Source organism: Aptenodytes forsteri, unplaced genomic scaffold, assembly GCF_000699145.1.
Source record: "Aptenodytes forsteri isolate BGI_AS27 unplaced genomic scaffold, ASM69914v1 Scaffold106, whole genome shotgun sequence".
Taxonomy (NCBI): Eukaryota; Metazoa; Chordata; class Aves; order Sphenisciformes; family Spheniscidae; genus Aptenodytes; species Aptenodytes forsteri.
Genome location: NW_008794080.1, coordinates 949,429 through 964,738, shown reverse-complemented (window position 1 = coordinate 964,738; position 15,310 = coordinate 949,429). Strand labels below are relative to the sequence as shown.

The window sequence follows — 15,310 nt, the reverse complement described above, 5'->3', positions numbered from 1 at the left end:
CTTAGTCATTTGTGCATAGAATAGAGAGAGATGTGTCCTTTAACAGCCAGATCATCCATCCCCAGGATGTAAGCAATTCCATGGCATATGAAGAAACTTATTTTAAAAAACAAAGAAGGAACTAAATGTAGCATGTAATCATTTAGATCAAGGCTGGAGGAAAAATGGTCCTGTTCAATGAAACGTACAGAAAACATTTAGGAGACCAGAATATAACTTTCAGGATTGTTAAACAAAGAGAGAAAGAAAACTGACAGGAATTTTGTCATTTTTCATTAGAATTTTGAATTTCCAGCAACCTCCAGGCTGTTCATTCTTGTACTTCACCAAAGTGCCATATACAGAGCAAAAGAAGTAACAGGAAGTTTGGGTTTTGATGTGACTCCCGGAGTTAGCCCAAATACACACGTATGCAATGTATATAGAGAAAAACCGTTCACACAGTCTTACTTAAAGCTGCTTAACAGCTTAAAATGATAAAAAGTCCTTAACACAATTTAAGAACTTAAACCACTTAAACTGTTCGAAGCTTCGAAGCAGCTTACGATTTTGCAGAGTTCTGGCAGGGGTGGGAGAGGCACCCCTGCGGAGCCGCAGCTCTGGGGACAGAGCTGGCAGGCTCCCACACGGCGCGTCCAGGCGAAGGGGCCCTTTTGGAGCCGAACCTGGGAGGCCTGGAGGTGACGTGATGGAGAAGGCGGAAGAGTTTTCTACATATTTTTATGTAGCGTTCTGTACGTGCCCAGATTGCTTTGCTTTAAGTAACGTGGCAGGGAATACTACAGGTGTGAGGCGTAAGCAGTGGCATCCCCCCAGTGAAACAGGGAAGAGGGTGGCAGAAAAATATTGTCTATGGCAAGTCTTCAGCTGTGGAAAACAGCTTCAGCTCGTGGGCCAAGGGAAGGCTCCTCGGGAGCGCTGTGAAGAAATCTTCGGCAAGAGCTGCAAGGCAAAATGTTTTGCTTTTGTGGCTCCAGGAGCGGGAGGCAGGTGGGAGGTGGCATGAGCGGGCCGTTCAGATGTTTTGAGGATGGGTTTTTTTTCTGAAAGATTGTTTTTGGGAAAAAGAAATGGGGTGGGTGAGGCAGGGAGGGTTGCTTTAGCTTGACTGATCTCAAACAGCGTTGGGCAGTTGGTCGTATCAGAAGCATGTCGTTGTTACTATGTGAAGTTATACACTTACAAAACATAAAATAAACCATTGTTTGTGAGACCCAGTTTGGTGCCTGCTGCCGCGTGTGGTGGTGAACGTTGAATGCGTGTTCGTGTGTGTGTATGCTCAGATGAAAAAAGCGGTGGCGCTGCACAGAAGCAACACCTGCGGACGAGGGAAGGAGGCGCAGGAATGGGAATGGACGTCTGAAGGTGGAAAACAGCCAGGGTGCTTCTGATGGCAGTGGTGCCACCTTAAATGTTTTGCAACTTGGCCTGGTTTTCGTTGATGCAGGCAGTGATTTACACCTTTCTCTGCAGAAAAGGCTGTAAAACAGGAGTGAATTACATTCTGTACAATTTGAAAATAAATGGTGCATTCGCAGCCGCTCACTTTGAGGCCCATTTACACTTCCAGAGTGGTACGATGAGTAAATGAAAGTTAGGCCTGTGTGTGAATGAAAAATGCCTGTTTTACCAGAGTCTGCGAAAAGAGAGAGAAAGACTTTGTGGAAATTGGAAGCCAGACTTTTATTTGTTTGTTTAAAACAGTTGTATTGGTTTGGAGTCAGATGGAGTATTGGTGAAACTGCAAACTAATTCCACTGAATTCTGCAAGGTATTTCTGGTGATGCTGACGGGGCTGGAAGTTTATATTTACAATCTGAATTTTTCCTGTGTTCTAGTAAGTCTCTATTGCACTACATTCTTGTGCGAACTTGGCATTGTAATATTTAACATGAATGTTATCTGTCAAAAAAAAATCTTCACTGGGGTGAAAAAGAGCTCTGGTATAGTTCAATCCATATGATCTAAATACAATTAAATTACTCATTGGTTTTGTTTTATGATGAGGAAAGAGAGACGCAAATGTTACTCGGTTGAGGGTAAGTGCTTTCTGACTAATGACAGACATAGAAAGAAACCATTTAATGAATGAAAACTTGGTAATGTACTATGTAATACTAATATCTTAATATCGCTTGAATTTCAGAACATTTCAGGATCTGTCCAAACAAATGGATATATCTTACGGTACAGTCAGGGATTCAGCAGTGTATGAATACTTTAAAGCAAAAGGGACAAACCCTCTGGAGCAGGATAACACATTTGCTGAACTGTGGAGGACTATCAGTAAGAATAATGGGGCAGATAATTGTGTATCGAACCCTTCTGAAGGCATCAGGAAGGTAAGACTGGATCACAGGGGTTTTAATTTAATTTTTGTGTTGTATCAATGTTATTTGCATGGAGTTAATAATGTTAAGTCACAGGAAAGCAATTACATGATCATTAAAAAAAAAAAACCCTTCCCTATCTAAAGTTCCTTTTAGTAACTCGATGGCAGATAAGAATCATATTTTGGGGTCATGGTTTTGAATTTAAGTACCTTAGCTCTGCCTAAGTGGTCAGTATGTAAGTCCTTCTTTGGATCTGGCCATACGGTTTCTAAGTTTCTTGGGAGCTCCGATAATACCATTTTGAATGTCCTTCATTATATTATCCAGTCCTTTGCTCATTTGAGTGGGTTTTTTTCTGAGTTGGTGGATTGAACTTACTGGAAACATGAGTAAGAATCAAGGGATTCAGTGAACGTATACTCATTTCTCTTAGAACAGAAATTTAATGCAAGATTTTGTTTATTCCAAATGTAAAGAAAATGCATATACTCCTTCATATGTCACCATGCTTTCACCTAACTTTTATTTCTCTCAGATACGACTACATGATTTTTTTGTGAAACTGAGCATTGATGTGGGACTCAAGGGCTGATATATAATGGCTTGGGATCCTACATCCTTGTGCCGAGTCCTGTGATAAACAGCTCTGGTTCACATCGTGCAAATAAACAAATCCACACCTTCTCACTCTTAGTCTGCCTCTCCTTCTCTGCTTCCCAAAACCAGATAGTAAATAACATCAAACCACACGTGTCCAGGAGTACGTTATGGCAGAAGGGGTGAAGACATGGTGAAAGTTTCATGTCCTTTAGTGAAAAGTGTCCCCTTTATTTGTCAATTGATTTTTTTCACAAAACAAGTGAACAGCTGTTATTAACGTAGTGATTGTTCGATCAAAGGTATTCTGTTGTCAGTGAAGCACTGATTCTGAATAAATATATTACTAGTTCTTTACGCTTTTGGAAGCGGGAAATAAAAAAATGGTTGGGGCTTGGGTTTCTTTTTTTAATTTGAATCTTTGAAACCTTTTCTGAACAGTCAGAGGGAAAGCATCCAAAATTTACTGGTTTTTACAGTGCCGTAACTGGGCTGAACACAGGAACACAGGCCATCCCATTTCCCAAATCAAAGACCTTTAACATAAGATTCCCAACTGTTTGTGTGACTTTTGGCCAAAATCCTTGTACAAACACTCTTGCCTCTTCCCGGCAGAGGAGAATTTAGTCAATAGTTTTGGTTCACCCTGCCTTTTCTCCCGTCTCCCAGCTGAGCTTTCCTAAAGCCCTCTGCACTCGGCTCAGGGAGCCTTTCTTCCTTGGTACAAGGTAGAGCTCTGGCAATAGCAAAGTCTGCAGTGTGTTGATTTTTTTTCAAATCTGCTCAGCACTTTATGAAAATGAGGCCTCTATTTTGAGAGACTTTGTTAGCATTTAAAGGAGGTAGAAATAGAGACATTAAGTAAGTACTTTTCTATGTACCCCAGCATTAAAACCAACAATAAAAGAGTTTACCTTAGAAAAATGCACAGTATTTTACTTTTTTTTCCCCTTTTTTTACCATTCTTATGTCAGCAGATGCTCTTTAGCCGTGAGATTGTAAATACTCTTATTCTGTAAGCCTACTGCATGCTGCCATTTACGATAGCTAGATTTGCCTAAGCCAGAAATGTAACTGTAGATTGGCAGGCTGTTTAGAATACCAATTACATTGTCTGTATGGAGCTGGCAGCTCCATGCTATCTGTGTGATAATAACTTTTCATGTAAAGTTTGATTTCAGTATTGTAGGGTGATTTTTATATAACCTGATCAGCTCATTCAATTAACGTCAACAATAACCAAATTTACTTCAGTCCCCAAAGCTGACCAAGGCCGCTATTTGATTAGACACCTACATAAATTGGGCTTAATATTTAATAACATTGTCAACTAAACTGTTGTGTTTATAGTTTAAATGTCGCTCTTCCTAGCTCATTGAGCTCTTTGAATAAACAGACGAGTTCTCCATGTCAAGTATTATGGCTAGAAATTCTGTTTTTCTAAAGGAATTGATGTCAGCAAAGGAAATGGGACTTTCCATCCAGAAACATGTACTGCTGCATGAAAGAGATGTAAACGTGCCTTCAAAGTGTGTTTTTATAGGAAATGGGAAAATCTAAATCTCTTGAGCATAAAAAGGTCCCTAACACATTTTTCTGAATGAGGATTTGCCCGACACAATGCAAAAACAAAAATGACTACTATGCTTTCTCCCCTCCTTCCCCTTTCCATTTTCTTCAGACAACATCACAGTTCAGCTGCAGTTACGAACAGGGCAATGCCGGTTCAGTGCAAAACGGGAGAGTGCTGCTTATTTACGGTACAGGCAGGTATTTCAGACGTTTGTCTCTACTCCATTTACCGCTCTCCATTTTCCAGAGATTTTCCTACTCCCTTTGACTGGCTAAAACCAAAAGGACAATAGCGGGAGACAGTCCTGAAAGCTTTTGTGGGGTTTGGTTGCCATGGCAGAGGTCTCTCTTCAGACACAGCACAGTCCCTGTAGCCACCGTGACCATCTCCCGCTGTCAAGGCACAGCTTTCGCAACACTGGCAGAGCCGTGAAAAGGGCATTAATGCACTGCGATGTCACGTCAGCGACAGAAGGATGTTGCCTCCGGGGCAAGTTGCTTTTGTTGTACTCCCAAGGCAACGGAAAGTGGTCGTTGCAGATGGAAAATGTCCTCCTATTCATAAACGTCTCTACACGGCGTAAGAGGAGGTTACCAGGCAAATCACCAGTCCATACAAAATGCTCTTTCGCCACTTGAGTTTTCCAGTACTGTAACAGACGAGGACTGACTAACACTGTTGTACGGAAAGTTTCCTTCTGGGTCAAGCGACAGCCAGGATCCCCACGAAGCACGCAGTGGGTAGCTCCTGCCATCTTATCCCAGGTGGACATTGGCATTGGAATCTCAGACATTTCCAAGCCATTTGTAAATCTCGGTAAACTGTTTGCATAACACCCGGTGGCAATCAGTTCTTCAGGGTAATTATTAGTTACCATAATGTATGTAATAACCTGTGGCTTTTCTCATTGTGGGCAGCCATTTTTGCTTTGAACCAATGAAGTAACATAATCTCTATGTATTCCCATATATATATATTTTTTAAATACATATAAAATATACATATTTTATATATATACACACATAGAATTTAACTGTTATTTTATTTTTTAAAAGTCTTGCTTTGGTGGAGACTGTTCCCCTGCCCAGTCAGTTTGGTGTCAAAATTACTCTGAATCCTTTCTTTTCTTCCTCTGTATTACTTTTGATGATCAGAAGTAATCACAAAACCGAGTACAGTACAAAATGTGAATATATCATTGATTTAGGCAATGGCACAGTAAGAGTTTATTCCTTACCTTTTTTGCTTCCTTCAAAAAGTTTCCTCCCCTTAATGAACACTAAACATTAAACCAGACCAATTCTTGTTGACCAGTCACCTCTGTTCATTTTTATTTTGAGAGTAAAAGTAATTTAAAAGTTCAATGAATAGGATTTTTTAAAACTATTTTTTCCAATAATTTATTTTCCAAAATGAATTTTGTAATGTGAACTGTGATTGCTCATCCATATGTTTTCATGGGTCCTCATAAATTTCTCCATTTCTTGACCCATCAGCCTTTGGAGTGAAAGCAAATGATTCCTTAAAGCCTGAACATATTACATCCTTCAGAGGCTCTTTAATTATATTAATTTTTAAATCATTTGAACAGGATTAAATGGCATGTTTTCTTTTTATTAGAACTGTGTTGCTTCTCTTAAAGCACTTTTTTATAGACAAGAAATGTTATCCAAGCATGTTTTTGAACGATTCCACTAATGCCAAAGTAAAGGTCACTTTTTGATATTTCTGTGGTACCAGCCATATAATGGGATCAGCTACAGTGACACTCCATTCTGGCAGTAAATTAATGATGAATGGTGCATTATTCTTGCACTTTTGTCTTTAGTACTTTTGTCTTCGTAAGTTTCAGAAAAATCACAGACATATTAGTGATTAATCTGAAATTCATCTTTGTTCAAGCTACTATTATTTCTTACCATGCTTGCTTTGAAAAACCATCGTTTTATCATCAGTAAACCAGGATCCTTTGAACAATATTCTTCCATCTCCCTCCACATTGAAGAGTGACATTATGAGGTTGCTTACTGCTTTTCTGAAGTATTACTATTCTCTTTGTGGTCCTTCCTATATCTAGGAGGCAATCTTCCTTGGCCTTTTAATTTTTAATGATTGTGAAGAAGAAATATTTTTAATATAAGTTTTGCCTAGGGGGTTCTTTTTTTCTTAAATCTGTTTTCTTAAACCTCTTCAACCAAAGATAAATCCGGTGTCTTTGGTGTAAACCACCATAGTAGTTCCACCTGGGTGGAACAAATGAGTGCTGCTTTGGCTGGATTTCTGTTAAAGAGGTTTTTGAAAGTTTAACCGAGCTATTTTTGTTTTGTTCTGCAATATGCCTGCATGCTGAGAGTCGCAATAAGGCCCTAGCAAAAGAGCAGAATATGAAAGCAAATTAAAAGTCTAAATTTTAGCTTATTATTCTGTGTTTCATTGCGGCCATTCTTTATTCAAGCTATCTCACCTATTCTCAGCTGGTATTTGCCACATTCCCTTTTACCATCTCTCTGTACGTATTATCTTTGCGATGATGTCTCGATCACGAGACAATGATCACTGGAGCATTTTCATTCTATTTTGGGCCCTACAAACACACACTGCAGGCTTTAGATGGCTGAGCTGCGAATGCAGGAGCCTGAGGATATGGATCTCTGCTGTACTGTGGTCAGGACTCGGCTGCCTGGGTAGGTACATCTGTGTCACATGCAACTAGGGAGCCTTGGTACGTTTACTGCTCGTACATCCCGTGGGTCAGGGCCAGGTGTTTCCTGCAATCCTTAGTCCTCCTACCTCCAGCACCCCTCTGGCCTGGAAGCTAAGGGGTCTGCACGTGTGCACGCATGCGTTCTTTCATGTGACAAAAATGAGAAGTTTAAACTACTTTTAAAAAGTTTTGCTTTGATTTTTGGTTGAAAAGTAAGTGTCAATTTGATTTTATTTGGCTTTTACTGCTTGCCTAGTGAAGATATATAAAAAGTAAACATACCTCAAACACACATCTGGATGTGTCTGGTTGTGTGTCTGGCATATACATTTTTCAAAGTTTGTCAGTTTTTCTTTAAATAGAACAAATGATACTGCTTAGCTGTCACAACTGACATTACAGGGATGTAAAGGATGCTGAATTTAGACCGCAACTAAACATTTAGTCATAAGGAAGCTTTCCATGCAGTGAACTTTTCTTCAGAGAAGAATATTATGCAAGTGGAAGAAGTTTTGGAAGAGACAAATCTTCCCTTAGGAAAAAGGGATCTTTGGAGATTCTGGTTTTGGCAATCAGAGAGCGGAAACAGTCTTATATCCAGTATTTCTGAAGTTGAGAAGTATGCATAACTAAGAGTTTAAAACTCAGATACCTGTTTATGCTAAAATGACCAGGGTGTTAGAGAAGTAATGCTCTACAGCTGTGATGGCACTGGATAGAATGATTTATGTCATAAAAAATATAAAATTGATATGCAGAGACCTGGTAGACTTCGTTTATTGACCACTTACAGTTGTAGGACATAACTTAGGATAGCAACATTGCAAACGCAAGAGAAGTAGACCTTGTCAAAAGATCTGCTGTCTAACGTTGAAAGTCAGTGTACAAAGCTCTTCTATACAAAATTACAGAAAACTGAGGCTTGAAAAGTAGAATCAATAATGTGATTTTTCTCTAGACATTGCCTTATAATTGAAATCGAGTATTTGAGGAAGACTCTGTTCCTCAAGTATTACTAAGAAAAAGATGAGGAATGTATGACATGTTGCCAGTGTTCTTCTTTTGTAAAGTGTAAATTTGAAAAGATGATTTACAGAGCAATTCTGAAACGACTAAAAGATACAGCTATTTAAAACAAACAAATATACAAAAAAACCCCAGAAAAATGCAAGACGTTTTAGCACAGTGATTTAGGCCAAATCTTTTCTGGGTCTCCTCTTTCTGTACATCCATCAGGCAAGTTTTTGTTCTCTAATAACGTAGATTTTGAATAAATTCTGTGTACAGTAACAGATGCCGTTGTCTTTGGTCCCATAAGTACATATTTTTAACAGCTTCCTATCGTAGGTAGCAAAAGCTTGTGTACTATTTACCATAGAACACAACCTGCCCGAGATGTGCAAAAAATAGGGCTTTTGACGGTCCTTCCCTGCCAGGAACACCAGTGGGACTGATGCCCGTTGCCTGCTGTCCCTAACCAGGTAGGAGGCCCATCAGCACCATCGCAGATGTGAAAGCATAAAGTGTGAATCGTTAAAGCCCGTCACAGGAAGAGCAAAGGGCAAGATGCAGAGTTTTGCCGCTAACAACCCAGTTAGTTATTAGTTATTCAGAAAATAACTTTGAAAAGCACATTTTAGGCTTCCAAGAATGTAGGTTGCTGGCTGAATACAGGCTAGATGCCTTGAGGAATCACTCCCTTGCCATCCTTAAATTTTTACGCATCCTTGCGTTGATAGGTTATGAAGCCTTTCCTGGCTGTCGCATATAGTCGAGGGTGATTTGTTTGTTCTTTCCCTCTTTGCACCACCATTTCCAGTTTAGGTAGACAGCCAGGGATAGTATTACAATGCAGATGTGGAAGTCTTGCTCTGGTCTGGTTTCATACAGTGACGTTTAAGTGAGAGAGATTTTTATGAACATGCTAGTTTAGTAAGTTGTGTCAGCTAAATCGATGTATGATTTTAACAGTAGAGTCCTGTGGCTCCTATTTGAATAACTCCTGTAAGGCCCATACTGTAGTTTAAATTTTAATGGTGTTTTGTACCAGTATAGCAACAGTTGTCTGAGGCTATATGCATTAATTACTGTCACTCTGAACTGACCAGGGAGGTGGCAAAGGAGAAAGTGAGGACAAACCCACAATGGTGGTGGCATACCCTTAAGAAAAATTTATTTTCACAGTGGTCAGTGCAGGCTCATTTAAATCTTACTGAAGAGGACGGATATAACATTTTTACCCTGGTTTAACTCGGAAGCAAATGAATTTGGGGATCTTTGATTGCCTTGATGCAGATAAAAGGGAAGGGGGGAAAAGAGGTGGATTGTGGCAAGAAGCTTACAGAAAATCCAGACAACATACTTTTCATCTTTGTTTCCCTAGTTCTACCTACTAGAGGATAACTCACCCATTTGATTTATTGTCATGTTTAAACAACTGTCAGGGACTTCAGAAAGCTATGGCTTATGTCAAAGCATGGTGAAGTAAAATTAGCTTAATTACTCAACTGAGGAATCCAATACAATAAAATAACTAAGGGAGTCTTATAGGCTTACAGGTGAATTCAAAACTGAGCTTACACAAAAATGGAAAATATGCGGAAGGATGAGCTAATTCCATGTCAGAGCTGCATCCATTTGCTAGGGGAGCTCGGTGAATCAGTTCTCATGAAGAAATATATGCAGGACTTCAGCTCCCTGCCTTGCTTTGTTCTGACCTGAAGATAGATCTGAAATCACCCAAAGTTTAAAAAAAAAAAAAAAAAAATTCTTGGAAGTCTACATTTGTGACTACTCATTTATTTGCATTAGAAGTTCCAGCCCATCTGTTCCGTTGTGCTCTGTATGTTCACTAGAGACTTAAAAACATACTACTTAAATGTATTAGGAAAGCAATGATTACTTTAACCAAACAAAATGATGACTTTTTTCTTTACTGAATCCCTATCCAGACATGTTTCTTACATCTTATGTTAAGTAAGGTGATTTACATTCATCGTATGCACTGCGTGCAGGCATCGGTTTCAATCCCAATTAAGGCTGACATTTAAGGACATCTGCATGGGTGTGTGCTAAAATAAAACAGCATTTGTCCCAAAACTGAGATAAGAGGAGATGCTGGTGACTTTTCTTACCTGTGAAAAAAAGAGGGAACTCTTTAAGCTCAGAGCGTGCCTTTTGTTACAGGGCTAAGATAGCTCTCGGAAGGGGCTTTGTTTATTTACATGTTTGTATGAGGACAGCTGTAAAGTTACCATTTTGGTGACTGTGATGACTAGGAAGCACCACTTAGTGCTCATACTGTATCCGTCTAGTTACGGATGTATGGAACCGGTCACGCTCCTGCTAATCCATGTCTCCTACAAAACATACATCAAATTTCATCGGCTAAGGCAAGAGCTTTCTTTTATTATTAATTACCTGTTATGTAAGCCTTGCCTACACTTACAGTTGGCTATGTTATCCTATGTATTCCTATTGAAAATGGAAGACATTTTAGCGAGGTTTGATGTAGATGAGGTACCTGCTGGGAGGGAAGAGCATTAGAAATGTATTAAGATGCTGGAGGTCTACAGACAAACTGTGACCTAATGAAATACCACCACGGAGTAATGACAAGCTCAGGGTTGGCTTGTTTGCTTGGTTTTTGTCGTACCTAGAAATGTAGTTTAGTTTAGATTTTGTTGTGTTCATGATGTACTTACAGGCAAAGAAAGGAAACTATGCTTTCCTGTGGGATGTGACGGTGGTGGAATATGCTGCGCTGACGGATGATGAATGCTCTGTGACAGTCATTGGAAACAGCATCAGCAGCAAAGGATACGGGATAGCACTCCAGCATGGAAGCCCCTACAGAGATCTTTTCTCCCAGAGGTAAGCTGAAACAAAGCTCGTTTTACAGGATTCCTCCCTACAACCAGCAAGGCATCCCATTTGTGGTTCACATTAATTTTGCAATTATTGAATAAAGGACAGTGAATAAATGACAGCAGAGAGGTTACGAGTTCAGGCTTCAACAAAGCTGCTACTTCTGCTCCATGTGCACCTGCTTAGGGAGGAGGGGACTGGAGGTGGTGTGTGGCCTCACCCCTCCAGGCAGCCCTGCCTCTGGCAGAAAAAGGACTGATGCCCTCAGAGCTTTGTATGAGCTAGGGGAGAGACTGAAGAGAGATCTTTGATTCGTGCTACGTTTTGCAGGCTATGAAGCAATGAGTTGCTCCCTACGGTAAGCAAGTAGTAACGTCCTGGTTTATCCTTTAGGATGGAGACACAGGTCGAAGCCTCACAATGGTACAGGAAAACAAGAATTGCTCAGTATTGCATGGGATTGCCAAGACTTTGAGGCTATAAGACTATGCCATTTAGCGCTCCCTGAGCTATCAGCTAGGAGTATCTTTTTCATGTGAACATGTACACGGGAATGAAGACATGCAGTTGTGCAGGCATGTGTGGCCTTAGCAGAAGGTGAGCAGGTGCTCTGCTCCAGGCAGGGAGCTGAAGCAAAATTTCCTCGTCTCGCTCCTTCTTTACAGAAAGCGGTAAAACTCCAGCTGCATAACCAGGGACAAAGCTGCGTCAAGAGAAAAGATTGTTAGTAAACAGCTAAAACAGTTATCAAACCAAATCCAAAATGAATCATTCATGGAGAGAATGGACACTTCACAAGAGGCAAAACAATGATTAATTAGCAACTGTTAACACAGTAATTCAGGCATGAAGTAACAGCACTGAAGTAAAATCCTTTTGAATAAACTACATTTGCTGATGTAAATGAGTTGGTTGCTGCTTAAACAGATCTGTATTAAGTGGCGCACAAATAGTAGCATGTTTAGTCTCACACGATTTTGAAATTATTGTGGGAGAGCAGCAGTGGAGTGGGTTGAGCATTTCACTAGTGGGACCAGCTGTTGCAGCTGAATATAGCCAGACCAGCCATGACTAACTGCAACATGGTGATTTCCCTCGGAAATGCTTCTTGCATTGCAGTGGGATTTCTGACACTCTTCTTTTTCTAACGTTACCCAGTGGAGTTTACCTGCTGCTGCGAGTAGAAAGAAATCCTGATATAACGGAGTTTCAGATGAAGAATACTACACGGTGGTGGTTGTGGGACGGAGTTTTGAATTGTGGGATGGTAGATTTAGAGAGTTATGAGACATACAGAAAAGACAAAAAAACTGGGAAAAAGTATCATTGAAAATAATACTTGTCTTTTGAAATTTCTGCAGGATCTTAGAGTTGCAAGAGAGCGGAGATTTGGATGTTCTGAAACAGAAATGGTGGCCACGGATGGGACGTTGTGACCTGAATAGCCATATCAATGCACAGACAGATGGGAAGGCACTCAAGCTTCACAGTTTTGCAGGCGTTTTCTGCATTTTAGCAATAGGCCTTCTTCTTGCATGCTTGGTGGCAGCACTGGAGTTGTGGTGGAACAGCAACCGTTGTCATCAAGAAACACCGAAAGAGGTCCATAACTTTTATTCTTATCACAATTAAAAGTAGAAAACACGAAAGAGAGAGCGAGTGGAAGTTGTGGGATTTTAGGTGCTCTCATACAATAAATTTGATTTATTTTGATTCACCATAGTAAGCTTTGCATATAACTTTTTGGGTGGTTCCTAAACAAATAAAAAAACCAAAACGTGTCTTTTGTGCACACGGAAGGTGCCAAACTGACAGCCCTGGAGACTAAAGTCCTCTATTTATTTATAGAGCAGCTACAGCATGGGCAGCCGCAGTGCAAACTTCCCCACATTGCCCCACCAATGTGCCTCAACCCTGACCTGGGGAGACCACCTTTAGGGGCAAGAGAGTAGTTCAGAAACACGCTCTCGGCCTCCCTGCTGTGAGCGATGGGGAGGCCAGTCACGGGCACCCAGTTGTGCCACCTGTGGTCATGTCTTCTCTGATCTGAGACCCCATCTGTCGGCTGTGAGAACCGTGTCCATCCTGCGCAGGCTGTGCAGCTGCCAGCAGCTGGTAGCTGTTTCCCTTCTTCCTGTCAGCCTTCCTGACTGACCTAGGCTGAGTTTGAAGAGGTACACGAGCAATTAAAAATAAACCAGCTAGTTATTAACCGAATAAGCCATATTGCCATGACACCGTTTAAATGCTTCCTTTCTTTTGAAATCAGTTTTATTTCTAAAAGTACGAGCCTCTGAGTAAACTGACCTTCATATGACATATTTTACCTAGGAAAATATATCTGAGAATTTCTTGGGTTTGAAGTTTTTGTGCACAGCAGCAAGTAATAGTTAGCAATGCTATGGTAGAATAAACAGTCCATACTCAGATCCGTCTCGCATGCAGCCTGTATTTGTTTTCATAGATCAAACATTTAACAAACTAACCTCTTGTAGTTTTGGAGACACTGAGGCATTTGTAGGTGCTTTCATCTTGGAACAGATGTTTGTTACAAGCAAATAATAGCAGCGAGCTGCACTACAGCTGGAAAATAGTACATAGCCCATCAATTCCAATCTATGTTTCTCAGGTTGCCAGGAATACTACACTAATTGATGTACCTATCACCTGTAAGCAATTCTGGCAAATGGGATCTGAAGATATATGTTGCAGTCTGTAATGTTGTGAAATATTTATCAGTAAGACTCCATTCTTCTGAGTTCCTGCTTCTCCCATTTGAATTCATCCATCAAGTGCTCGGTGATAAACATCTGTACCATGTTTGTAAGACAAAACTGCAAAGTCGCTTGCCTGTGGCTCCACAACGTACAATAGCGAAAGGGAAATTCTGGTAAAAGGAAGCGTGTCTCCGCTTTGCACAATGCAGCACTCCAAAAGCAGGCACAGGGAGAGCACAAGCAGGTACTCTTGCTTATAAAGAATCTTTCATATGAACAGAAGTGCATATTTAATTGCTCTTTGGTTAAATACTGTAGCATTTTGCCCTGCTGCCTTGTAGAAGTCACACCTGCTGTAACCCCAAAGGCCCCGCCCCACGTTAGCATTGCTAAAACCTAAACCCTAGCAGTAGACGGTTCACTGCCCGCTGTGAAAGCCTGGCAGGGCAAGGGGCAGGGACGCTGTCTGAAGCGTCCTCATGCTGCGTGTGCACAAGCATTCGTCTTGCCATACTCCGCAGTGCGTTCCCCTCCCTACGCTCAGGGACTCGCCTTTGCGCATCTGTGTCGAGTAGGATGAGACTGCCCCAAAGGCAGTTTCATATAGGTAAGGTGAAGTAATTCACTCTTTTATTGCAAGGAGTTTTAAATACTCAGTTTCCATCTCTGAAAAAGGATCTGTCTTCCTGACTTTAAATATTTTTTTTTGCCCATCCCCTTCATTTCTCTTTTTGTATATGTAAGGATTATTACAGATCCCTGGCTATCCCATCCCATCTTTTCTCCCCTTCCCATCTCTCCTCCTCCTCCTCCTCCTCCTCTCCTCCAGTGCGTTCTCAGTTAGGGTTGCTCTGTACATCCTCTTTTGCAGTTTCCATGACAAAAAATAGAGTACTTTTAAGTTTTCATCTTTTAAAGTATACTAAAGTTACCCATACGGTAAAGCTGTGCTTGGGAAGATCACCTGTGCGTGGGCTGGGTCTGCCCGTAGAGCGCAGCCAGTCTGGGTTGAGAGAGGCAGATTAAACTCGGGCAGAGCACACGCAGACAGGCTCAGAAAAGGTCCGTGATGTGGGCGCTGCCGAAAGAGAGGGAACAGAGCCAGCGGGAGCCCTGGCACAAGCAGGTGTTAAGGTTGAACGAGAAAGTGCGTGTTCCAGAGGAGAGGGCACAGAGATGAGGGCTCACAGGCTGAGGCGGCGAGGAGGACAGCGTACAGAGGGCATGTGGGGCAGGCGGGATGGAGCGTAACGAGAGGTCCCCAAAAAGGACTGCTGGGTGCAATGAAAGGCAGGTGGCCAGCAGCACCTCTGGATCGGATGAGAGCAGCCGGAGGGAAGGGTGACTGCCACCCAGCGCCAGGGACGGGCAGGGCCTTCAGGGATCCTCGGCTGCACCGTGACGCAGCCACGCTGTCGGTACCATCTGAACTTCGCCCGGACCCCCTGCAGACCGGGTCCTGCCACACACCAACCGCAACCTGAGCTCCGGGCGCACTCCTGAAGCCAGCCCAGCCCCG

The 15,310-nt window shown here is 41.5% G+C and overlaps 1 protein-coding gene across 1 annotated transcript in view; it reads left to right on the top strand.

Annotated features, from left to right (window-relative positions):
* Window positions 1–15,310, top strand: part of GRID1 (glutamate ionotropic receptor delta type subunit 1) — a 580,739-nt gene that overhangs the window by 528,180 nt on the left and 37,249 nt on the right. Inside the window, exons 15-17 of the mRNA XM_019470222.1 lie at window positions 2,147–2,342; window positions 10,914–11,080; window positions 12,436–12,676. Coding sequence (XP_019325767.1) covers window positions 2,147–2,342; window positions 10,914–11,080; window positions 12,436–12,676 — 604 coding nt within the window. The remainder of the gene's footprint in view (window positions 1–2,146; window positions 2,343–10,913; window positions 11,081–12,435; window positions 12,677–15,310) is intronic.